The following is a 25,761-nucleotide window of genomic DNA, read 5'->3' as shown; positions in this document are numbered from 1 at the left end:
GAAAATACAAACAAAACAACTTAAATGAACCACTTTAGAACTCTGGCAATTAACTCAACCTACAGAATGAACTGAAAATTGTCTATCCAAGAATCTACTAAACCTTGGTAAGACAGTAGCCTCTGTGACATTTTAACTTGGAGCTATTCCGATCCACCTTTCCTCCCCAGTTCAGTGGCATAGTAGCCAAAAGCTGACAGCACTGCAGAAAATGGAAACAGCTCTGTTTATGGAGGTCCATGAAAATTACTATTCTCAGAGCACAGTCAGTATTTTGTCCAAATTTTCACCCCTCTGAAAAATCTCTATTCAGAGAGTAGTGGCTATTTGATTTGACTCAGATCTCAGCTCATGGTTGGAGGGATGGGGTGTCCCTCAGGGGATTATGGAAACAATAGTAAACCGCTGGCAACATCCAAGGGCCCAAGGTTGTAAATTCAGATGGGGCAAACCAGTAGCTGGACAGGAATCCTGGAGAACTAGATTACTACAGGGAACTTTGAAGAGTCCAGTATATTCATGGAGATCTAAAAGCCTGTGTACATAAGCAACTGCCCCAAAAAGCTACAAAAATAAATATAAGTGTAATGAATATTAATAAAAAACAAGAACCGATGCTAAAAGAAGATTTGGAGGATAAGAGGCAGTTAGTCATCTAGGTGAAATGGAGAAGGCAGGGCAGGAGGTGAAGATTGTGTCATTTCAGTGGGTAAGTATGTTTTAAGATCTGAGGACAAAATACAGAACATGGTATATTTTATATAGAGCAGAAAGACTGAAGGGGAGACTGGTTTGAAAGGAGGCAAGAGGCAAATAGGGGCAGGACACACAGTCTCATAAGCCAATTTAAAAACCTTAAACATGATCCCAGGGGAAATTGAGAAGTCACTGAAGCATTTTAAGCAGGAAAGTTACATGATCAAGTTAGCACTTTAGGAAGATCATTTTGGCTTCTGAGTGGAACACAGATGCAGATAGGCATGAATGACCAAAAGGGGATCATCTATGAGGTCATTGCAGTAGTCAAGATAAAGAGAAGAAAATGATGAAGACAGGTTGGGTGGATATAAATGGATAGATTTAAAAGATATTTTAAAGGTAAAATTTGTTAGAATTTTGTGGTGCTTACCAAGATTCTGGCTTGAGCTTTCAGGTACATGGTGGTTTTATTTACTGAAATAGGAAACACTGAAGAGAAGGAGGGTAGATGAATCATAAATTCAATTTGGGGCAGGTTGAGCTGGCCTTCCTTTGTAATTCAGGAGTAAAGTGTGAGAAGATAGAAGGGCCTAAGGAAGACTGCTGGGGAGAATCTATGTGCTTAAGGGATGACCAGAGAAAGTGGAGAGAAAAAGCAGAACTGAGAAGGAATACTCAGGAAGGAGGGAGGAATATTAGGAGAATGGGTGTCATAGAAATCTGGAGGAAATTTTCAAAAAGGAGGAAATGATCGATAGTGTCAAATGCAGTTGAGGTCAAGTGAGATAAAAACAAAAATAGTATTCTTTTCAATTAGCACAAGGAAGTTGTTACAAACCTGGGAGAGAAATTCTCATGAAGATGTGGGAGGTGGTAAAATTGGAGTAGATTAATGAGAAGGGAGTGGGAAAGAAAGCAAGTAGGCAAATAGAAACAGCATAGTTCATGTTCAAAACCCTTTCAAGATTTCAACTCATCGAGGGGAAAAGGGAAGTTCAGAGCAGAAGTTTCTTTGTTTATTGAAGTAAGAGTGACTGATGCATGTTTAAATATTGATGCAAAAGATCAGTATAGAGAGAAGCTGACTTGACAAAGAAAATACTCTGTAGTGAAATTTCCTTGAGAGGGCAAGAAGACAAATATTTAAGAGCAAAGGTAAAGAAATAGGTCTTAAATAAGAGACATTGATATTTCTCCTCCCTGTTAGGTTGGAAGTGAAGAGGATATGGATGAGGTCTATATAGACTTGATGGTATAAAACTGAGGAACTTTCTGAATGAAAGTTTCTCTTTTATCTGAAAGATGAAAGGTGGCGTCTTTTATGGAAAATGAAAAGTATTGGTGAGGAGTGTCGTAGGTCTGACAAAAATGAAAAATGTTTGAGATAGTCATTCTGAAATGAAAGAATGAGGTACTTGAATAAACTATTGGCAGCCTTGAGGGCCCAGATGGGACTAGACAGCTATGTCTTATAATGTGGCATTGGTTGCCCTGTTGCTGTGATTTTTCACAGCAGTGTCCAGCTAGCTGCCCAAGTGCTCGCACAGAGATGGACAGTTGGCTAATTAGAGATTGTGAGTTTGTGACATGGATATAGTAGAAGCACAGTATGGCAAATAAGTGATTAAATTAATGTGTGAAGGATTCAAAGCTTGATAGGGAGGAAAGTAGAAACAGGAAAAGGCTGATGGATAAGAGAAAATTGAATGATCAAAAGACTGTAGGTCCTGTAAATTCAAAGAGCAGACATACTGTGAATAAGTGAGAGTGGGATATTTTAATTAATAATCTCAGTGGTAGAGAGGGCAAGAAGAGTTGAATTTTGGCTTGTGTAAAAAGAAGTCAAAAGTTATTGTTTCATTCATTTTTCTGACATCAAGATCATAAGATTAAATAAAACTTCACTCAGATGCCATTTTTCACCTCAGACTGGCAGAGATGAAAATATTTGATAATATTCTGTCAGCAACAGAGTACAAACTACAACAGAGAAACAGGCATTCTAATATATACATTGCTAGTAACTGTAGATTGATATGATCTCTATGAAGGGCAATTGCACAAATTCAACCAAAATTTCAAGTATGTATGTCCTATGATGCAGCAGTTCCATTTGTAAGGATTTTACCTAAAATTAGTTTGCTTATGTGAGAAATGTCAGATGTACAAAGTTACTTATTTAAACATAGTTTGTACTGTATAAGGACAAAGTTGGAATCAACCTGAATGTCCTTAAATTGGCAAATAGTTAAATAAACTATGATCTGTCTGTACAATAGAATTCAGAGAATTCACAGAAAATGATTCAAGGATAATCTTTTACGTTAATATGTAACAAATTCTAACATATTGTTAAAGAAAGCAGTATGTGATTATTTGTATAAAAGGAGGGAAAAAAGAAAAAGCAATGTATATAATTGAAATATATAATATAAAAACTATAAAATATATATAATTAAAAATACATAAAATAATATATAGAATGATACATAAGAAAACTGAAAAATTAGTTGCCTTTATAAAGAGGAATTAAGTGGCCAGGAAAAAAAGATAGAAATTTTATCACTCTATCTCTTTCTATGCATTTTAAATTTAGACCCATATTATTAAATTTCTAATTCAATTAATTAATTAAATACATTCATTTTATTGTGTGTTTTAGTACATTATAAATTATGTATGTTTTACATGTAAACATGTAAAACAGGTAGGCTTAACTCAGAATTTGTTCCTATAAATCACTATATGTGTGTATATTAAACAAAAGACAGAAAAAAACAGATATCAAAAAATATTTTTAAAGGTATAAAATATATGACAAAAATAAAGGAAAATATATCAATTAAGTGTAAGGGGGTTAATCTTTCTTATAATTAATAAAAACAACAACCATAACAACAGATTAAATATGTTGATCTCACAAATATTTAAATATACTATTTTGTTTAATTCTCTAATCCTATGAAGAAAGTACTTTTATTATGCTTACTAAAAGAGATGAAGAAAATGAGAGTGAATAGGGTTAATTAATTTGCACAAGAACAAAGAGCTAAAAATGAAGAATTATATCTGCCTCCAAAATCAGCAGAGTATTATGGTATTAAATATAAAATTATAAACCTCTTAAAGAAAAATATGGCCATATCGGCTTAAAGAATAACAATCCATATGCTACTTACAACTGCAAAAACAAAATCTCAAAGATGTTAAAAATAAAAGAAATTATATACATGTCAGATAAATATAAGCAATAACAGAAGAAGTGACTGAGAATAGTGGGTGCTAAATCAAAATTTTTCAAAAATAGGAAAAAAGAAAAAAGGAAGGGTTGGAGGAAAACAGAAATGGAGGGAGGGAGGGAGGGAGAAAAAGAAGGATTTGTAATAGAGAAGTAGGATTTTAACTTCTGGTAAAAGTGGTCTAGGCAATTTGAGCCAACCATCTCACTGAAGGCAACTAAAAAAAGAAAAAGAAAAATATATCTTAAAGTATCAATGTCCTAATGATACAGTAAGGAATAATTTTGCCCAAATCTCGAAGCTCAAAAGAGGAAGCCTAGTTTACTAAGCCACTTTTTCCTTGAGGGCATTTGCAAAATGAGTTTTGACGGATTTGCAGGGAAGGAGTGCAGAAGCCAAAGTTAGCCCAAGATAATTAATCCCCTTCAAACTAGCCAAGGTCTGATATAACTTCCAAAGGGTTCCATCTTCAGAGTGAATTGAAAGTAAAATACCTCTCATGTAGATTTTTGGCCTGCATACATATCACCAGAATGGCCCAGCGGGCAGCACATGAGGACCAAGAACCAGCAGAAATAAGAGATCTCTAAAACCAACTCACAAAAACTTGAGATAGTGGAGTTATCAAAACTTATAGTTATAAAATAACTAGGCTTACTATGTTTAAGATGAGAGAAAACATGCTTGGAAATATCTTCAAGGAGGGAAAAAAACAAAAAAAAGCAAATTAAGCAAGAGGCCATAAAACTAGAAATAAGAACTCACATTAAAACAAATACCCATAAACAAGGTTTAAAATACTCTGTTTAGATGAAAAAATAAAATTAAAACCTAAGAAATTATGAAATATTGGTTTAAAACAGCATCTGACTGGCATCTCTTAATGCAGCTTGTTCAAATTTTCCCATAATATAGCTTTTGAAGCATCAGAAAAAGACAGGATAAAAGAGAAAAGTTAGACTGATAATGGTAATATCAGAATCTGTAGGGAATATCCACAAAACTATTCGGCTGATAGAACTAGAAAAAAAATCCACTTAGGCTTTTTCTCACTTACATCTAAGAGTTGCCACATAAAACAGACACAACTTTAAAAGAGATATTAAGAAAATATTTCATATCTTCATCATTGCCTTCTGATCCGAGCATCCAATTAGAAGACACTCTTATAATCTGTATATATAGCCGTTCTCTTCTTCTTTGCAAACAACCTTCAATTGTGCTTTTGGCAGGAACTAGTCCAGCTAAAAATGTCACTTTCCAGCTGAACTTGCAATTAGGTCTGGCCTTGTAACTTCATTCTAGCAAATTAATGTAAGAAGGGATTAAATGGGTAGAATTTTCAGGAAAAAGCATTTTAAGTGGCAGATTCACATTGCACATGTTTTTACCCATTTTATTTGCTCTTTTTCCTGCTTGTATGGCAATGCGGCTGCTATCTTGTCACCCCAAGGACAAAAGCCTCATGGTAAGGATGGTGGAACAGTGAGACACAGCCAAGTCCTGGTGGCATCATTGTATCTTCATACCGGCCCTGGTTGTCTGTGTCTCCTTGTGGCCTTTTTGTTACATGAAAAACAAGCAAGCAAAAACACATGCCTATATGTATAAAACCACTGTCAGTTGTTTTTCTGATACTTAATGGTGAACTCTTTTTGTAATTTATATATTTGGGGTCTAGAGCTCACAGAAAACTGAAGAGTTACCTTCTACCATTGAAGGCTGCCTTCTGAGTGGTTAGAGGGCCTCTGTTCCTCCACGATCCTGCCACTCAGAATACATTTCAACTCCTCAGGCTACATTCAAAGCTCTGGAGTCAAACATACTCCACCTATTCAATCATTTGGCTGGATGTTTCTTATCATTAGTCCAACATGTTTCTGTCAAGAAAACTGCAAAGCCAAAGACATTCCTGACCTCCAGTCTTTGTAAGTCACTCCTGTAAGATTTCCCAGACTGTCTTGTTCTCATCGATTTCTCCCTTCTATGAACTCTCCTTATACTTACTAGCTATATCACTTTGTCACTTAATAATACACCCTTCTACAACGTTATTTACATCACATGTATATATCCTGTATTTTCAACTGGATTGAATGTTTTTAGATACATCTCCTTCAACACTTAGTACAGTGCAATACGTAGGACATGTCTAACATCATTGAATAAATCATGAAAAAATGATGAATAAATAAATCTTTTCACATTCCTGATTATAGTGATGATGATGCAAGTTTCTTTTCAAAAGGCTTATCACATCTTTCCCATTTCTACTTACTCCAAAAGAATATGAGGCATAACATGATAATACATCCTAGTGAATCACCTAGGCAACTCCATAATGGCATCCTTCAGAATACTGGACACCTGTTGTTTCTTATCCTCTCATATGAAACATCCTGTCATAATAAAGAAAAATGCATTACTGTGTGGCATCATTCTTTGTTTTCATCCATGTGAATTTTGTAATATTAAAATGGTTCTAGAAATTTGGATATTATAAAATATTTTTAAATTGGTGTGTGTTACATACTGAAGTGCAATAAAATAATTTGCTTCATTTTTCAAATAGAATAGAAAGTACTGTAATCCTTATTTCAATTTTAGATTTTTTTAAAGTAATGTATAATTATACTCTTTTACTAATGGAAACTAACATTTGTGAGGCATTTGTATTTATAAGGTGCTTTCACATCTATATCCTCATTTATACCTCTCAGCAAGATGGCAATTATTTCCATTCATGTATGAAGAAACTCAAATATGGAAAGTGACCTACAGTAAGTGCCCAAACTGGAAAGTGTTCACAGGTCTTTTGATTCCAAATCCAAAGTGCATTTCAATACTCCTTTTGGGCTTCAAAGGAAGAGTTTCCATTGAATGTTAAATTTAAGATCGGGAATAATAAGGTTTTTCTATGGGTTTAAGGTTTAACCCCTTTCTACTTTTTTTTTGTGAAAGAAGGAGTCATTACTATCTGACATGGTATTTAATAGCATAAGATCTAGAGGCAGAATACCTGGGTTTGAAGTCTTATTAGTTATAGGATGCCAGGAAAATTATTTAACTTCTCTTGTGCTTCAAATTCCTAATCTGTGAAATCAATGCAATAATAGCACTTAGCTCATGGAATTTATGTGAATTATAAAGTGCTCACCACAGTATCTATCATACAATTTTCAAAATGTTATTATCACTATTATTATTTCTTAAAGATGACTAGCACTTAATTCTGAATAATATTTATTACCTATATACTATGCACTGCACATGGTACATTATCTTTGTGTCTCATTTACTTTTCCAAGTATTCAATCCTGCAAGGCAAATGTGATTATTCTCATTTTACAAATAAAGATACTGAAGTTGAGAGTGCATGGCTAGGTAGCAAGTCCAAGGCTTCACCCACCGGTATTCTGCCTAGGTTCATCTAATCTCAACCCTTGTTCTTTTCATCTCTGTCTGCTGCCTCTTTGATTGGGCAAATGGACTGAATTTCACGTGTGCCTTAGTTTGGTAAACTCTTAGAGATGGTGTGTACAGTGTTTCCAGAGGACAGGATGCTGTTCTCCCCCAGCATGGGATCAGAGAGTCTTTGTGCTAAGCCAACGCACTGACTGAATCAGGACTGCCTGTGCTGCCCAAGTATAGTCCCAGGAGGAAGGTTGCTGTTTACCCCAGGTTCTCTGATCATTTTATGCAACTCCAATAGCCACTGCTTTCAACAATGATTCTCTTACCCTAGCTGAAATGAAGATCAGTCTGGGAGATAGATTTATGCTGAGAATACTGAGCTTAATCTTTCCCTCTAACCACCACCTCCATCCAATATAGACAACTCTAAGAAATCTAATGGAGTCAAAATAATAATACACTTAAATTAATCTAGGTACCTTATCTTTTGTTTACTAATAAAAATCTTCGCCATACAATTTACTTGTGAAGAGTTGTGAAGTGGTTAAGAGAAATGTAATTTACAGAACTGTAGAAATAACATAAAAAATTTTCAAGGTATGGGAACAGACTGGAAGTAGCAGGAGGTCTCTAAAGTGGGACCTTGGTTTAGGAGGTAGCTGGATTGGTTTAGGAATTAAGATTACAGTGGGTATAAATCCTGGTCTCTAAATGCAAGCTTGCAAGATAGGGTCCATTATTTTCTTTCAGTCAAATTAAATCTGATTTCCTCACATCATTCATTTGACAAGAAACTCCATTCCAGTCTTAACTGTATCTCCCAAGACAGTACAACTCAAAGAAGTGCCTGGTCCATGGTGCTTGGATGGAAAAGGAAGGACCTCTAGCCTCTTGTCCATTATGGCCATCATGGTCACCCTCATTTTCAAAACCTACAGTGTCTAAAAGACCAGAGGGTCTTTGCTCTAGACTGTATGTTTGAAACAGGAATATTTCCCAAGGTCAAGAATGGTAAAGCATACAGTTCAGCATCCCTAGGTAAATTATATGGCTGTCCCTTTTCATGTCTTTCCTCCTCAAGGCACCAACGCTAAGTGGCAGGACATTGTTTCCTCTATTCCAATCCTTACCTATTTTCCAGTTTCTTTTATCATCTTAAAATATCTTTCCCTCTCCTTTCTAATAACTCATATTCCTTTCAAAGTTACTTCCTTCTCCTCAAAAGCAATAATCACAACTTCTTCAAGAAATTTTTTAAAAATTTGAAAACAAAGAATATTTAACAGCTAAATTTTCATCATCTGAGGTTAAGTGAAAACCTGCATGGCACAAAACTGTAGATGTCAGGTGAAAATATTCATTTAATATTTGTGTACAAATTCATATATAGACAATAAAAAACTAGAAAAAGTACATCAAAATGCAAAGACTGAGAAAACATATCAAAATGCTAACAATAGTTATTTTTATCTTTATACAGATTTTTTTCCCATATTTGCTGGAGTGTTGCTGGGGGTATAGTAACAGGAAGCTGGAAGGTACAACAGGAGACCAGAAGAAGAAGCATATAACTCTACCTAAGGAGGTTATGAAATGACCTAGTTGTGGTCTCCCCAGCATGCTCAGTCAATGGCTAGAAGTATCCCTGGGGAGCATGTGACTCAGTTTTAACACTGCAGAAGACTCAAAGTTGTGTCAGATGGAGACTGCCACCCAACGACCGTCTTTGCTGTAGACTCTCCTAGAGATCTAAGCAATGCACCTTCACTGACTTGCACAGTCTACTCCTTGCACTGCAATGATCCACAAATCTATACTTGTTCAGGAGAAGCTCCTTTATGGTTCTTGTGGACATCTCCACCTGAGGGGAAATTTAGAAGTGGAAGTTAGTAGAATGAACTTCAGAACTATAGCACCCATTGGTTCAGTTGGTGTCGGGGCCACACAGGTACTCAACTTCCCCCTCCTCCACTATCCATTCTAAATTCCTCTTTCAATTATCACTGTTGCAGGACTTTGGGATATATACCAGGTGGTGTGACTCAAACCCTCATTCTTAAGTGGTCTGGGCTCTTGGTAATATTATCCTTCTTAAGCCAGGGTTGCTGCATGTGTTACAATTACAAATGGCATGGCACTTATAATTGACATGGGTAGTTACAATTGGTGTGGGAGAACCAAGAGATGTCCAGTTGGATTATCTAGGCCCCACGTGTATTATTCCTTACATCCATTATGTATAAGCAACCCTACTTCCTCCTGTTTATCAGAAGCAATCATTTCTTATACACAAAGAATCCAAAGTGCAATCATATCTTGTATTTCAATGAGATCTTTGTTGTTTTCCCTGGCAAGAGTATGCTCCCTTCACAGATCGGGATCACTAAACCTGCATAGCCTAGAGCTGTCAGAACAGTAAACACAAATTCCTCCTGTGAGGTTGGGGTCAGGGGCTGGAGGGATGGGCACAATTTCATTTTATTCTTATGACGGGCTAATGCTGTGCCAAACTGATTCTTATGACTTAATTTTAGCAAAACTCTACTAATAGTCAGCAGTTCTGGACAGAGAGTCACATAGTACTCTAAGGCCAAGTATTCTGTTTCAGTAGGGCCCAGTGACATCCCAGAAGCTATTATTAGAAAGGTGTATAACTCTCTGCTGCAGGTAGCATGGTTCTGCTCTAGAAGCGGAGCCTGCATTGTGGTTCTCCCACTGGGGCTTACCATTAATTCTACCCTGAATCTTTTTCTACCCCTGAAACCTTAACATCAAAAGGTCTGCTGGATTGCATTTGCAGTTAAGCCTGCTACAGAGCCTTTACCTGTTTTGGCCCCATTCAACACTGCCAATAGGTATATGGATCATAGAAGTATTCCCAGGTTTGGAATGTATTGCCTTCACCACTCAAAGAGGCCTAGCGGGTGCTATGCTTACTTATTTATAACAGGAAATGCAAGATGAAGTGAAATAAAAGTAGGTCTTTTATTTCAGAGGAGATACACTAGAATGCCCCTAAATCTTTACTGAAGTAGCCAGTTCCTGAATTTCAGCAGGGTTATTTATCACCCTTAGGAGTACGTGTCTCTTACAAAGGTCTCCACCATGCTAACCAGCTCTTGCTCATTTTGCCTAGTCAGTCTGTGGTCATGGGTTTAATAAGTCAATATCATATACTGCAGAATATCCAACTGGCCCAGATTCTTCAGACTATATTATGGCCAAGCATGAGGGAGTTAACATAGCCCCAGGGCAAAACTGAATGAAAATATGAACTGTTTTCAGAAAAAAGAAAAACTGAATTTGCTAAATCAAAAGCCACATACCATACATCTGAGACCTTCTTAATCTGTTATAGTAATGATTCTGTATTCATCAAGTAAGTTGCAATTTGGGCTACTACTTTTTTGAGCTTGAAGTAGTCTACAATCATCTTCAACACATCTGGTCTGTTTAGGGGTTGGACCAGTGAATTAAATGGAAATATGATAGATACCACCACCCTGCAGCCTTTAGGTTTTTACCGGTGACACTAATCTTGGCAAACTCCTGGGATAAATTGTTGTTTTTAATTTACTACATTGGCCAGGAGGGCAGGAGGAGCCAGTTTCAGAGACTTCCACTTGCCTTCCCCACTATGACAACTATTACCCCATAGGCCAAGGACCTAATATGGTGGTTACTTAAGTTGCCAAGAATTTTAATCCTTGTTATCAATTTGGGGACTAGGAAATGCCCACCAACCCAATGTAAACCAGACTTTATCCAAGATTCCATTTATCAGCTGTCTCCTGTAAGCATGTTTCCAGTACATAGTCATCTAAGTAAATGGCTATAGACAGTGATGTACTGATAAATACTTTAACAATTAGCCCTCTGGGGATGGGTAGTGGGGAGAGGGAGAACAACCTCTTTCATAATGTTTGCTAATTTCCAGGGTGTAAATACCCCCACCATGGCCAGTTTCAGGCTTCCATCAAAGATCTGCAAAGAGATGCATGTTTCAACTCTTTGGACCTGGTAAGAGTCAGCTCCAGCACACTACTGGCTGTAGGTCATTTTAGGGTAGAATTGCCACAGTATTATAGAATCTTACCCCTGACAACCCAGCCATGTCTTTATTCAGTGGATTCCAGATCTGAAAATTGACTCAGGTTCAGGAAGTGAGCCTAGCCCTCAACTTCCCGTTTCTCCATTCCTGCCTTCTTCTGATTGTAGATATTAGGTAGCATCCTTGTTGGTTGTCCATCTGTTTTGCCCCTTGGGATACCATGTTCTTTTAAGCACCTCCACAACTCTGTGGTCAAGCCCCCTTGACATTACCAGTTGTGATGGTAATTGTAGCTGACTGGGCTCCTGGTGAATAAGCACTGCCAATTGTCCTCTATTATTTTGGGGCTCTATCATCCCTATAGCCATAAAGGAATCCAGCTCTGTGACTGTTTTTCCTATCGTTTTACCTAGTCTTTAGGGAAAAGTAACCATTGAACTTATTAGTGAAGCTTGTGCCTTTGTACCAGCACATCCCTGACAGCCTTGGTGAATGTTGTATCTTCTGGACCTATGCATAATTCTTTGGTGAGTCCTCTGGCCTCACAAAATATATCCATATCAGAATGTTCACTCCCTGTGCCTTTCCATTTCTTCCTCTACCACTTGCCAAGCCAATTCAGGCATTTCTATTTCACTCCTTGTGGACCATCACTTTCTCTAAGTTCTAAGAGCCACCCTAGGAGTAAATTTTCCCTATCTCCTTGCATAACTTGTCAAGAAGTTAAATTCTGTGTCCCGAGAAAGTGCTTCCAAGTTAGTGAATTCTTGCTTATTCAATATTATTTATGGACCCCTTAATCAAGCACCCTTAAAATCTAATCTCAGACATAATTCTTTATCTCCTGCTATAAGCATGCTAGCTTATTCTTGCAGGTTCTTTGGGGATATAACCTTCCCTTCCTTATTAGGCTCAGCCCATCTCCACCTGGGTTATGCTGAGATTCAATCCTAAGTATTGGCTTGAAAGCCAGGAAAAGAGATGGGGGTAATGCTGTTGACTTGCAGGGGAGAGAAATCTATATTGTATTCCCATATTGGGGAAGTTCTAGCTCTTATTAGGAAGAGGTTGGCTACTTCATCAAGCTCCTGGTTCTAAGCCAAATTTCTTAGGGTGGCAGCCCCCAGATAACCCTATCATGTATTTCAGTGGTCCTAGGTTTTCCCAACCAGGGCCCTGACCTTAACATAACAGATCTCTCCGGACTGAGCATTTAAAATTCTCTGGAGCTCTTATATTAAGGTCTGATCTTACTCCTCAGTTGTGCCCACTCTTCCACTACATGAAATAAGGGCCAAGAGCCCTGTGGCTCTCATATATAATCTTTTTAACTACTCTCATTTTTTCAATATACCTCTGTTAAGCATCAATACAACTTATTAATAACCAGCCAACTGCCCTGTTCCTCTAGATATTGTTCCAGTCACACTTTTGAAATTCCTGAAAGATCTCACTATCGAGGTCTTTTCACCAGACTTTTTACTAGGACTTTTTTACCAGATCAATATTGGTAAAAGTTTTAGCCATTGGCCTATCACCTTGTGACAGGCTTTTCCATGCCTGACATCTACATGAGATGGAGTTCCTCTTGACAGCTAGGCAGTGAGTGAGTCAGTCCTCAAGCTCCATCTTACATACAATCTGGTTTCTTAGGCCATTGCTGGTATCATTGATACAGTTCTCCAGGAAAAAGATGCCAATGTGGATTCAGGCATGCAAGACATGTATTGGGGGTAAAATTTCTGTGAAAAATAAAGGAGAGAAGAAGGTAGCAGAAGGAGTAGGCATTGAAAGAAATGATAAACTCATACTGGAGTAGGCATTGTGAGGACCCCTGCCCTGACAGTAGATGAAGTTTTTCAATTAAACCTCAGTTCTGCTTTCTTGGAAAAACTTCCTCACCCATTGTTTTCCATGGACATTGACTTGATTCTCTGACAGTAATAGGGTTTTTGACTATTACCTCCTATGTCATATCCATAATGACTACTAGGGACTATGCCTTCCCTGAGGGATAGTCAGGCAAGTTTGGAAGCCCAAAGTTTATGACTTGAAGAGTCACAAAGTTTATTAGACTAGGATCATGGTTTCTTTGGCAAAATAATCTCAAAAATTTAGAAATCTCCAGATATATTTGTTTCCTATCAACTTTATGTGCCAACAGCTCTACCCATAAGTTCTTTTCTAAACATAGCACATAGGCTAACATTGTTTCCTTGCTCTCTTTCTCCCATGCCTCCATTTTACCTTAATTTGCATCCATTGAGACCATTTGAGTATAGGCTTGACTGAGAAGTCCATACCTCAATCTGCTCTTTTGCAGCAGGGCTAGGTTCCTTTGCTTGAAAAATCTTCATGAGAGACGTTTGAGCAACAAAAGTCCTCTCTCTTGACATATGAGGTACAAAAGTTTTTCTAAACCTGCAAGGTCCCCAAAGAAATTTCGCTTCCTTTTAATCTCTGCTGGTAAACCTACCGATTCTTGACTAAGTTCAATTTTTTCCCTGCTATACCTTGTTAAAAGCATCATGGAGCAGACAACACAGGAAATTTTGACTCTTTACAAATACTTCCCTTAAAGTTTTAGACCTAATAAGCATTCATCCTACCTTCAAATTTATCACAGGCAATTGACTTACCAAACACTTTACCACAACATCCACGGATGGCAGGTTTCAAGCTTAACTGCTAAGACAATGCCACATAGTTTGGCTTTCTCTTTTGGTCAGAATATGACTTGAAGTTACAAATTCTAGATAATAGAAAGGGTGATCTAACAAAGAATCAAACAATTCAGTGGCTTAAGAACTATACAAGTTTATATCTTTCTCATGAAATATTCTAGAGAGGGTGTTTCACAGGATTAGCAATTGATAGTAGCTCTACCATCTTGAACATTGTAGCTCTGATCATCATCTTTTCAAGCCTACAGAGCATGGAGGCACACATACAGAAGTCTAAAAGAGGCATAAATTACTTCTGCTCACATAATATTTGGGGGAATTTATTCACGTGAGATAATTCCAAGGGGCTTGAGGAATGTATTGCTACAATTCTATCAGTATGAAAGAAGATAAGAATGTATTCTCATTGACAGCTTACTCTAAGCTTTCTGAACAGTGTCAGGTATTTCAAATTATTTTCTCAAATTCAACATGTCCAGAACATAACTCATTATTTCCCTGCATATTCAACTCTTCATCCTGCTTTTTCTACATCTTTTAATGGCATCACCATTCATCTAGTTATCCCTTCTCAACATATTGGAGTGATGATTGGCTCTTTCCTCTATTTCATTACCCATATCCAACTGGATGCCAGTAAATTACTTGTTCTTCTTGGTTGGTGCCCTCCCCATCATTCTCTTTTTTCTGTTTCCACCTCACCAATTTAGGCTAGTCCTCATTACTACTTACCTCAATTGTTGTGATGACTTTCTGAGTTGTCTGCACAGCTCCAAATGTTTCCCAGTTTTCCTTATAACCTGATGAAGTAGTCTTTCCAAAGCATATCTCTGAACTATTACCTTTATGTTCAGTGGTTCCTCAGGGCCTATACAAAATTATATACAAAGTAACCTGCTATCCAATCTGAATAGTCTTGTATTCTATGTCTTTGGCTTGTAATCCAAAAAGGATTAGCTGCCAATGCCCAAATAAATGCATGTGTTTTTCTACTCCCAAGCTTTTGCTAATCTTATTCTGCACTTTGAAATTCACTTTTCCCCTATTTTTAGAGAAAGCATAGGCTCTGGCGACCAGATTTCTAATCTTAGCCCCACCACTAGCTTGTTGACCTTGACAGGTCATGTAATATCGCTGAGCCTCTGTTTCATCACTTCTAAAATGACAATAAAAAGCCCACTTCACAGGGTTGTTTTTAGGAATACAACCCTTCACAGGGTTGTTTTTAGGAATAAATACAATTAACTTCAATAAAGTGCCTATAGATAAGTATTCAATTAAAGTCAATTTGCTTTCTCTCTATTGAAATTTTGCTTATTTCTATTATTACTTGCTCCATTAAGTCTATTGTATTAGTTACACTATTGCTAGTCTTGTCACAGATAAATTCCCAAATATCACTGTGCTTGTGTAGTTGGGTTTGCTCTCTTAAACCTCTGCTATTGCCACAAGATAAGCATGTCCTGTGTAATCCACTGGTCTAAGGTGAATAAGAGATATACGGAATAGATCTCAACACAACGTGTAGCTTAAAAGAAGTACAGCTAAGACCTTAGTCTAGTCAAATTCTAGTCAACTCATAAATGTGGGTAAGAGAATAAATGATTTGTTGTCTTAGGCCACTGAGTTTGGAGTGGCTTGCCATGAAGCATTACTGTAACAAAACTGATAGATACATGTTGTAGTACTAAACATAGTACACTCAACAGACACTCAATAAATTGTACAAAGTTGATTTAAGTAAAAAAACAACTGTAATCACAATACTGATAATTATGTTCCCTTAAAGGAAAAAAATTATTAGCAAAAAATAATTTTATAAGACCCTCAGCTTTTTCATTGTCAGAAACAGGTGATTCAAAAACCAGCACCTTGGAGGAGGGTGGGACAAGATGGTGGAGTAGGGAGATCCTGGGCTTGCCTCTTCCCATGAACACAAACCATAATTACTACTTCATATAGAGAAACTATCTCTGAGAATAACATGAATACTAACAGAAAAGTTTTTCCACAACTAAAGAGAAAAAGGAAAAGCCACACTGAGATGGCCAGGAGGGGCAGAGACATGGTCTGGCGAGACTCATACCTGCAGTGCTGCAGTCCATCAGTGGGAGGGATATCACAGCCTTGGAGGTTTTCCCTGAAGACCAAAGGTTCTGAATCCCATATTGGGCTCCCCAGCTCAGGGGACTTGCACTGGGAAGATAAGCCCCATAGTATCTGGCTTTGAAAACCAGAGGGTCTTACCTCCAGGTGAGTCAGAGGAATATAGGAAACCAAGACTCTGCTCTTAAAGCACGCATGCAAAACCTGACTTGCTCCTAGTCCCAGCACTGAGGCAGCAGTCTGAAAAATGACATGATGGAGACTCACTGACTAAGTCTAAGTGCATGTGCCCAAGGGGCATGGGTCTGTTGAAACTTTCTCTGGGAATGGAGCACCTGGTGGGCACCAGTTTGTGTGTGTATGTGGCTCATCCTCTACCTAGATGGCCTGGCACTGAGAGGAACCATTTCTGAATCTCCCCAACTAACCTGTTAGTAGCATTCAACTCACCCCAGGCTCACCTGTAGACCCAACAGAATCAGCACCCCTCCAAAGTGCCCCCCATTCTGCCAGACCCAGCTGCTATCCTCAGTTGGCAGTGGAGACCCTCCAAAGTGGCCCCCTTGCCCTGACAGACCTGATGTGCACCCTCGGCTGGCAGCAAAGCTCCTCCAAAGTGGACCCACACCCTGCCAGTCCTTGCAGGTGCTCTTAGCTGGCAATGGAGCCTCTCCATGGTGGCCGTACACCACACCAATTCTGGCTGTCACTAAAGTCTCTTCAAAGTGACCCAGTGCCTTGCTAGTTCCACAGGAGCTCCTCCAAAGTGAATACTACCCCTAGGGCTGGCACTGCACACTAGAGTAAATACAACAGTTGCAACCAAGCCTTACAGCCAGGCAGATCAGGAGCCAGCTCTGCACACTAGTGCAACCACAGCAAGCATGGCCCAGACAACAGGAGAACACATGCAGGAGAACACAGGGGACATATCTGCAGCACCTAGCTCTGGTGACCAGAGGGGAATGTGCTACTGAGCCACACAGGACACCTTCTACACAAAGACACTCCTTAAAGACAGGGAGATGTAGCTAATTTACCTAATACATAGAAACAAACACAGAGTTAGGAAAAATTGGGAGACAAAGGGATGTGTTTCAAACAAAAGAATAAGACAAAAACTCAGAAAAATAACTAAACAAAACAGAAATAAGCAATCTTCCATATAAGAAGTTCAAAGTAATGATCATTAAGATACTCATGGAACTCAGAAAAATGGAGGAAAACAGTGAGAACTTCAAGAAAGAAAAAATATTTAAAAAGTAATCAGAGCTGAAGAATACAATAACAGAAATAAAAAATAAACTAGCGGGAACCAGCAGCAGATTATATGATGCAGGAGAAAAAATAAGCAATCTGGAAAACAGGCTAGTAGATTTCACCCAATCAGAATAGCAAAAAGAAAAAAATTCTCAAAAAACTGAGGATGGTCTAAGGAACGTTATAATAATATCAAGCATACTAAAATTCACACTATAGGGCTTCCAGGAGGAGAAGAGAGAAAGAAAGGGACAGAAAACCTATTTGGACAAATAATGGCTAAAAATTTTAGGGAACTTCACTTTTCCTAACCTGGGGAAGGAAATAGACCTCCATGTCCAGGAAACACAGAGTCCTAAGTAAGATGAAATCAAAGAGATCCAGTCGAAGTCACATTATAATTAAAATGTCGAAAGTTAAAGGGAGAGTCTTCAAAGCAGCAAGAGAAAAACAATTTGTTACAAACAAGGGAGCCCCATAAGACAATCAGCTGACTTTCCTGCAAAAACTTTACATGCCAGAGAGAATGGCATGACATATGCAAAGTACTTAATGGAAAAACAAAAACCAAAAAACCTTACAGCCAAAATACTCTATCTGGCAAGGTTATTAGGAATTGAAGGAGAAATAAAGAGTTTCCCAGACAAGCAAATATTAAAGGATTTCACAGCCACTAAAATGAACTCAAAAAAATGTCTAAGGGAAATTTTTTAAACAGAAAAATAAGACTGTACTAGAAATATAAAAATTATGAAAGCAAAAATATCCTTGGTAAAGGCAAAACTATAGTAAAGGTAGTGGATCAACCACCTATATATACTATGAAGGTTAAAAGACAAAGCTAGTAAAATCTTATATATCAACAATGATTAGTTAAGGAATACACAAAATAACTGCTTTACAATGTTGTGTTAGTTTCTCATATAAAAAGGTGTTAAAGATGACATCAAAAACATAAAATGTTGGGGGTAAGGAGTAAAAATGTAGTGCTTTTAGAACATACTCAAACTTAAGCAACCATCAACTTAAAATTGACTGTTATATACATAGGTTGTTATATAGGAACCTCGTGGTAACCACAAACCAAAAACAAATAATAATTATACAAAAAATAAGGATAAAGGAATGTAAACATAATGCTAAAGAATGTCATCAAGTCACAAGGGAAGAGAGCAAGAGAAGAAGAAAATAACAAAGAAGAACAACAAAAATAACAAGAAAACAATTAACAAAATGGTAATAAGTACAAACTTATCAATAATTACTTTAGATGTAAGTGGACTAAATGCTCAATCAAAAGACATATGGTGACAATGTATATATTAAAAAGACATATATATATATATATATATATATATATATATATATATATATATATATATGCTGTTTATAAGAGAATTACTTCAGAGCCAAAGATACAAACAGACTGAAATTGAAGGGATGAAAAAATGGTATTCTATGCAAATGGAAACAAAAAGAAATCCAGGGTAGCAATACTTATATCAGAAAAAGTGGACTTTAAAACAAAGACTGAAGCAAGAGACAAAGAAGGACGTAACATAACGATATAGGAATCAATCCAAGAAGAACATATAACATTTGTAAGTATGTATGCACCCAACACCTAAATACATAAGCAAATATTAACAAACATAAAGGGAGATATTGCCAGGAATACAATAGTAGAGGACTCAACACCCCACTTACATCAATGGTTAGATCATTTAGACAGAAAATCAATAAGGAAACATTGGCATTAAATGACACCTAAGACCAGATGGCCTTAATAGATATATAGAGGACATTCACTCAGAAATAGCAGAATACACATTCTTGTCAAATGCACAGGGAACATTCTCCAGGATAGATCACACATTAGGCAACAAAAACGTCTCAATAAATTTAAGAAGATTGAAATCATATCAAGCACCTTTTCTGACCACAACTGTATGAGTCTAGAAATCAACTCCAAGACAAAAGCTGGAAAAAAAAATATGTAGAGTCTAAACAACATGTTACTAAACAACCAATGGCTCATTGAAGAAATCAAAGATGACTAAAAGTGCCTGGAGACAAAAATGGGAACACAACATTCCAAAAATCAACGGGTCAGAGCAAAGGCAATTCTAAGAGGGAATTTTAGAGCAAAACAAACCTACCTCAGGAAATAAGAAAAATCTCAATTATGCAATCTAATCTTATACTTAAAAAAAAACTAGAGAAAGAACAAACAAGGCCCAAAGTTAGTAGAAGGCAGAAAATAATAAATCAGATTGCACATAAATGAAATAGAGTTTAAAAAATTAGAAAAGGTCAATGAATCTAAGAGTTGGTTCTTTGAAAAGATAAACAAAATTGATAAACCTTTAGCAAGACTCATTTAAGAAATAAAGAGAGAAGGCCCAATTAAATAAAATCAGAAATGAATGAGGAGAATTTACAACTAACACTATGAAATACAAAATATTGTAAGAGGTGACTATAAAAAATTATATGCCAACAAATTGGACAACCTAGAAGAAATGGATAGATCCCTAGAAACATAATCTTCCAAGACTGAATCAGGAAGAAATAGAAAATATGAACAAACCATTGCTACTACTGAAATTAAATCGGTAATCAAAAAACTCCCAACAAACAAAATTTCAGGACCAGATGGTTTCACAAGTGAATCCTACAAAACATTTAAATAAGACTTACTACTTATCCTTCTCAAAGTTGCCCAAAAGTATTAAAGAGAAAGGAATGCTTCAGAACTCATTCTACAAGGCCAGCATCACCCTGATGCCAAAACTAGACAAAAACACCACACGCACACACAAAAAAATTACAGGCTAATATCACTGATGGATATAGATGCAAAAATCCTCTACAAAATGAATTCAGCAGTACATTAAAAGGGTCATACACCATGATCAAGTAGGATTTATTGCAGGGATACAAGGATGGTTTAATATCCAAAATCAATCAACATGACACCCCACATTAAAAAACTGAAGTATGAAAACCATATGATCATCTCAATAGATGCAGAAAAAGATTTTTACAAAATTCAACGTGTATTTACGATAAAACCTCTCTACAAAGTGGGTAGAGTGGGAACATATTTCAACATAATAAAGGCCACAAACCCACAGCCAACGTCACACTCAATGGTGTTAAGCTGAAAGAGCCCTAAGATCAGGAACCAGACAAGGATGCCCACTTTCACTACTTTTATTCAACATAGCATTGGAATTCCTATTCACAGTAATGAGACAAGGGAAAGCAATAAAATGTATCCAAATTGGAATGGAAAAAGAAAAACTGTCACTGTCTGCACATAACGTGATACTATACATAGAAAATCCTAAAGGTGCCACCAAAAAACTATTAGAACTCATCAATGAATTCAGTAAAGTTGCAGGATACAATATTAATATAGAAATTTGTTGAATTTCTATACATTAACAACAAGCTATCAGAGATAGAAATTAAGAAAATAATCCCATTTACAATTGCATCAAAAAGAATAAAATACCTAGGAATAAATCCTAGGTAAAAGAGGGTAAAAGACCTGTACTTGGAAAACTATATGACAATGATGAAAGAAATTGAAGAAGACACAAACAGTTGGAAAAATATACCTTGTTCATTATTGGAAGAATCAATATTGTTAAAATGATCATACTACCCAAGGAGACCTACAGATTCAATGCAATCCATATCAAAATACCAATGGCATTTTTCACAGAACTAAAACAAATAATTCTAAAATTTGTATGGAGCAACAAAAGACTCTGATAGCCAAAGCAATCTTGAGAATAAAGAACAAAGTTGGAGGTGTCATGTTCTTTGTACTCAAACTATCTACAAAGCTATAGTTATCAAAACAGTATAGTACTGGCATAAAAACAGACACATTGATCAATGGAAGAGAATAGAGAACCCAGAAGTGAACCCACACTTATATGGGTAATTAATCTATGGCAGACGAGGCAAGAGTATACAATAGGGAAAAGACAGCCTCTTCAATAAATGATGTTGGGAAAACTAGACAGCTACATGTATAAGAATCAAACTGGACCATTTTTTTACAACATATATAAAAATATATTCAAAATGGATTAAAGATTAAATGTAAGACTGGAAACCATAAAACTGGTAGAAGAAAACAGGCAGTATGCTCTTTAACATCAGTCTTAGCAATTTTGGGAGGGTCTATCAAGGGACACAAAAGCAAGGGACACAAAAGCAAAAAATAAGCAAATGGGACTACATGAAACTAAAAACTTTGCTTTTAGTGAGAGCAAGGAAACTGCCAACACAATGAAAGGCAACCTACTGAATGGGAGAAAATATTTGCAAATCATATGTTCTAGGACTTCCCTGGCGGTCCAGTGGTTAAGACTCTGCGGTTCCAATGCAGGGGGCGCAGGTTCAATCCCTGGTTAGGGAACTAAGATCCCACATGCCACGTGGCATGGCTAAAAACGTTTTTAAAAAGTCATATATTCTATAAGGGGTTAATATTAAAATTATATAAAGAAATGACACAATTCAATATCAAAATAACAAACAATTCCAATTTAAAAATGGGCAGTTTTCCAAAGAAGACATACAGGTAGCCAACAGAGACATGAAAAGATGCTCAACATCACTAATCCTCAAAAAATGCAAATCAAACCCACAATGATATACCACCTCACTCTTGTCAGAATGGCTTTCACTTAAAAGACAACAAATAAGTGTTGGGGAGGATGTGGAAAAAAAGGAACCACTGTGCACTGTTGGTGGGAATGTAAATTGGTGTGGTCACTATGGGAAATATTGCTCAGCCATTAAAAAATGAAATCATGCCATTTGTGACAACATGGATGAACCTAGAGGGTATTATACTAAGTCAAATAAGTCAGACAGAGAATTACAGATACCCTTATGAGTGGAATCTAAAAGACAAAAGAACCAGCAAACAAAACAAAATAGAAACAGACTTACACATACAGAGAGCAAGCTGGTGGTTGCCATAGGGAAGAGGAGTGGACAGTTAGGGAAAATAGGTGAAGAGGATTAAGAGATACAAAGTTCCAGTTATAAAATAAGCCACAAGGATGTAATATACAGCATTATACACAGGAATATAGTCAATAATACTGTAATAATTTCATTTGGTGACAGATAGTTACTGCTCTTGTCCTGGTGATCACTTTGTAATGTATTTGATGGATCACTATGTTGTGCACTTGAAATTAACATAATATTATACACCAACTATACTTTAATTAAAAAAAAAAACAAAAACAGCACTTCAATGCAGTTGTTCAATGTCAATGTCAGTCATCCTGAAAATGGCAATAACTAGTGAATGGTATTGCAGACCACAGGGGTATATGTAGTATACTTCTCCTTTAAAATGACTCATGTGGAATAAAGTGAGGATTCAATTTTAACTGCACTTTGAAGTTTTATGAAATCCTCATAACAAAATTAGTTATTGTTTATTTACCACCTTGTATACCATATACCAGATGCAATGATAGGCACTTGTAACACACTATCATATTTAAATTCAAATTATAAATTAGCCCCACGAAATATGTATTATTTTCTCCACAGAGTTTAAATTACCCTCCCTAGGTCACACACTTGTTATGCAGGTCAGAGCTGGGACGCAAACACAGATAAGCCTGACTTCAAAAACATACTTTTCCACTGTGCCACACACTGAGAAAAAATTGAATTTACTTAGACTTAGGCAAAAGGGTGCCAAAACTAACTTCACTTATAACTTTTTAAAAGTAAATTGTATTAATTATTCATATTTAACTTTGGTTAACTTCAATTGAATACATACAGCACATCTGTTTAACTAGAGGTCACTTTTTCAGCAATCTCTGGATTCTTACAAATTCATTCATCTATTCATTTATTAAATAGAAGGTCATTGATCTTAAGCATGTTCTACATGCTGTTTTGGAAACTTGGGAGAAAACAAAGAGCCCACAGTCCCTACCTGCAGGGTATTTACAGTCTAACTGGGAGACAGACATGCAAATAACTCAAACTCGATAGTAATTAGAAAGATGCTAATTAAACAATATTTACACCCATCGGATGGGCAAAAATTAAAATTCTGTATAATGCTGAGTGTTGGCAGGGATATGAAAACTCTGAATGTGGGAATCATGATACAGTACTACTCAGCATTGTCTAATGATGATTTTTGTTTAGATATGTTAAATTCAAAATGTCTATGTGAAACCCAAGTGAGGGTATCAGATTGGAAGTTGGATATTAACAAGTTTAGAGTTAGAAGAGTGCTCTCCAAAAAAAGTATAACTCTATGAGTTTTCCATGGCTAAAGCCATGGAAGCCAAAACAAAAACAAACAACTAAATTAAAAGGCCTCTGAGGGGCTTCCCTGGTGGCTCAGTGGTTGAGAATCTGCCTGCCAATGCAGGGGACACGGGTTCGAGCCCTGGTCTGGGAAGATCCCACATGCCGCGGAGCAACTGGGCCCGTGAGCCACAACTACTGAGCCTGCGCGTCTGGAGCCTGTGCTCCGCAACAAGAGAGGCCGCGATAATGAGAGGCCCGCACAGCACGATGAAGAGTGGCCCCCACTTGCCACAACTAGAGAAAGCCCTAGCACAGAAACGAAGACCCAACACAGCCATGAATAAATAAATAAATAAATAAATAAATAAATAAATAAATAAATAAAAAAGGCCTCTGAGCAGAGGAGATTCAACATCTGGTCACTAAATGTCATGCCTGTAGTGAAGACTGGGTGAGACTTGTTTATCATGAGTTTTTACTATGCCAGCCCAAAGAAGGGAATGTGGTTGAATGAGGCAAAGTGTTGGATGGGAATCTGCTAATGAGAGATGGAACTTTGAGTCAGCTGACCCAGGTCCATAGGCAGTCCTTAGACTGTGCAGATTTTCTTTTCTTCGGATTATGAACTCCTCTGAAAATTTCATGAAAGTATAAATCCTTCCCCAGAGCAAAGCAGAAACACATTTCAGCGTGTCATTTCAGAGAGTTATGTATCCTCTGACTGATCCCCGGTTAAAAATACCTGGAAAGATTAATTATTATTATGACTGTTTTCCCTTTCCATTTTTTTTTTCCTCTTCACCTAATCAGGTTTTCCCATAATCTATCAACTAGTGTCAATGGCATTCACTGAAGATGGTAGGAAAGGTGATCTTGGCATTAAGGCTAATTCCATTGTGGCATAAGCTCACCACTATCCTAGACTGTCTCATTAGGTTTGGAGTAAAAAGGAACCAACTGATACTGTTCTTGTTCCTGGAAATTGATATAAAAGAAACCTAAACTCCCTTTTTGCATGTTCTTGTCTTTGTCTCTATATGATATGTTAAGCTGCTATTTATAAAGCTAAGATATCTCTGGACTCCATTGCAGAGGCCAAGTGGCATATTAATAGTGACAAAGAAACTGAACTTGTGTCTCCTGGATAAGGAAATTAAATGCCTAGTGATTTAATCTCATGATTGGGTGACTGCCCTTCCAAGTAATGAGACAAGAACAACAACAAACAACAACAAAAACTAAAGCCTTGGTAATGAATGGTGAAAACTCTAGATAGAAATCCTTTCCTCCTTCATAAAATTACATAAATTAATAATAGGAAAGAATGTTTAATCAAATGAACTTGTCGGCCTTTTACTATTATTTACACTATGTTATTTTCCAGTTCAGTTTTAAGTCTAAAATAATGGCTTTTCCACTTTTTTTCCCTTGGAGTTCAGGGCATTTACTTCTGACATTATCTTTTTTAATATCTAGCACATATTTTACTTTCACCCATCTATGAAAAAAGTGGCAAAATAGAGAGGAAATAGCACTAGATGGAAATCAAAATATCTGGAATCAAATCCTACATCAGATAACAGCTTTGTATCTTGGAGCAAGTCCCTATATCTCTCTGATTTTCTGATTTGTAAACTAAGGCAATACTCTTCCTGCATATGTGATAAGGTTGTTGCAAGGATCAAATGGGGCATTCAAAGCATTTTTGTCAAGTTTGGCTCAAATTTTAAATGAAGAAACTACTGCTCATACAAGTTGTTTTGAGTAAATACATAGCTTTGTTACAGAGCTAAGACCCACAACTTTGACTCAAAATTTGCTATGGAGGATTATCTGAGCCTCTTTGGTGATGAGCACTTGGATAAACTGCTTAAAGGGTGTGTGTGCAAGGGTGGAATGTGAGATACTGCCTACATCCCCAAGAGACCAGTTGGATTAAGTTTAGATGGTTGTTGAACCACTTTATAAAAAGGGAGGACCCTAATAATTA

At 36.9% G+C, this 25,761-nt stretch overlaps 1 protein-coding gene across 8 annotated transcripts in view; it reads right to left on the bottom strand.

The window, feature by feature from the left end:
* Positions 1-624: 624 nt before the first annotated feature.
* Positions 625-25,761, bottom strand: part of LOC309604940 (uncharacterized protein) — a gene marked incomplete at its 5' end in the record, with an annotated part of 134,534 nt that continues 109,397 nt past the window's right edge. For 3 of the 8 annotated variants that reach the window (XM_082340053.1, XM_082340054.1, XM_082340052.1), the window contains 3 exons: positions 625-9,213; positions 13,707-13,824; positions 14,820-14,955. In XM_082340053.1, coding sequence (XP_082196179.1) covers positions 9,094-9,213; positions 13,707-13,824; positions 14,820-14,955 — 374 coding nt within the window. In that variant the 3' untranslated portion in view covers positions 625-9,093. Of the gene's footprint in view, positions 14,956-25,761 lie in introns of all 8 variants that reach the window. The other 5 variants (XR_014231163.1, XR_014231167.1, XR_014231164.1 and 2 more) reach the window with 4 other exon arrangements.

Source organism: Balaenoptera borealis (genome assembly GCF_965194805.1).
Source record: "Balaenoptera borealis genome assembly, chromosome: 11".
NCBI classification, from domain to species: domain Eukaryota; kingdom Metazoa; phylum Chordata; class Mammalia; order Artiodactyla; family Balaenopteridae; genus Balaenoptera; species Balaenoptera borealis.
Note: the sequence above shows the minus strand (reverse complement) of the source record. Positions and strands in the feature narration are given on the sequence as shown.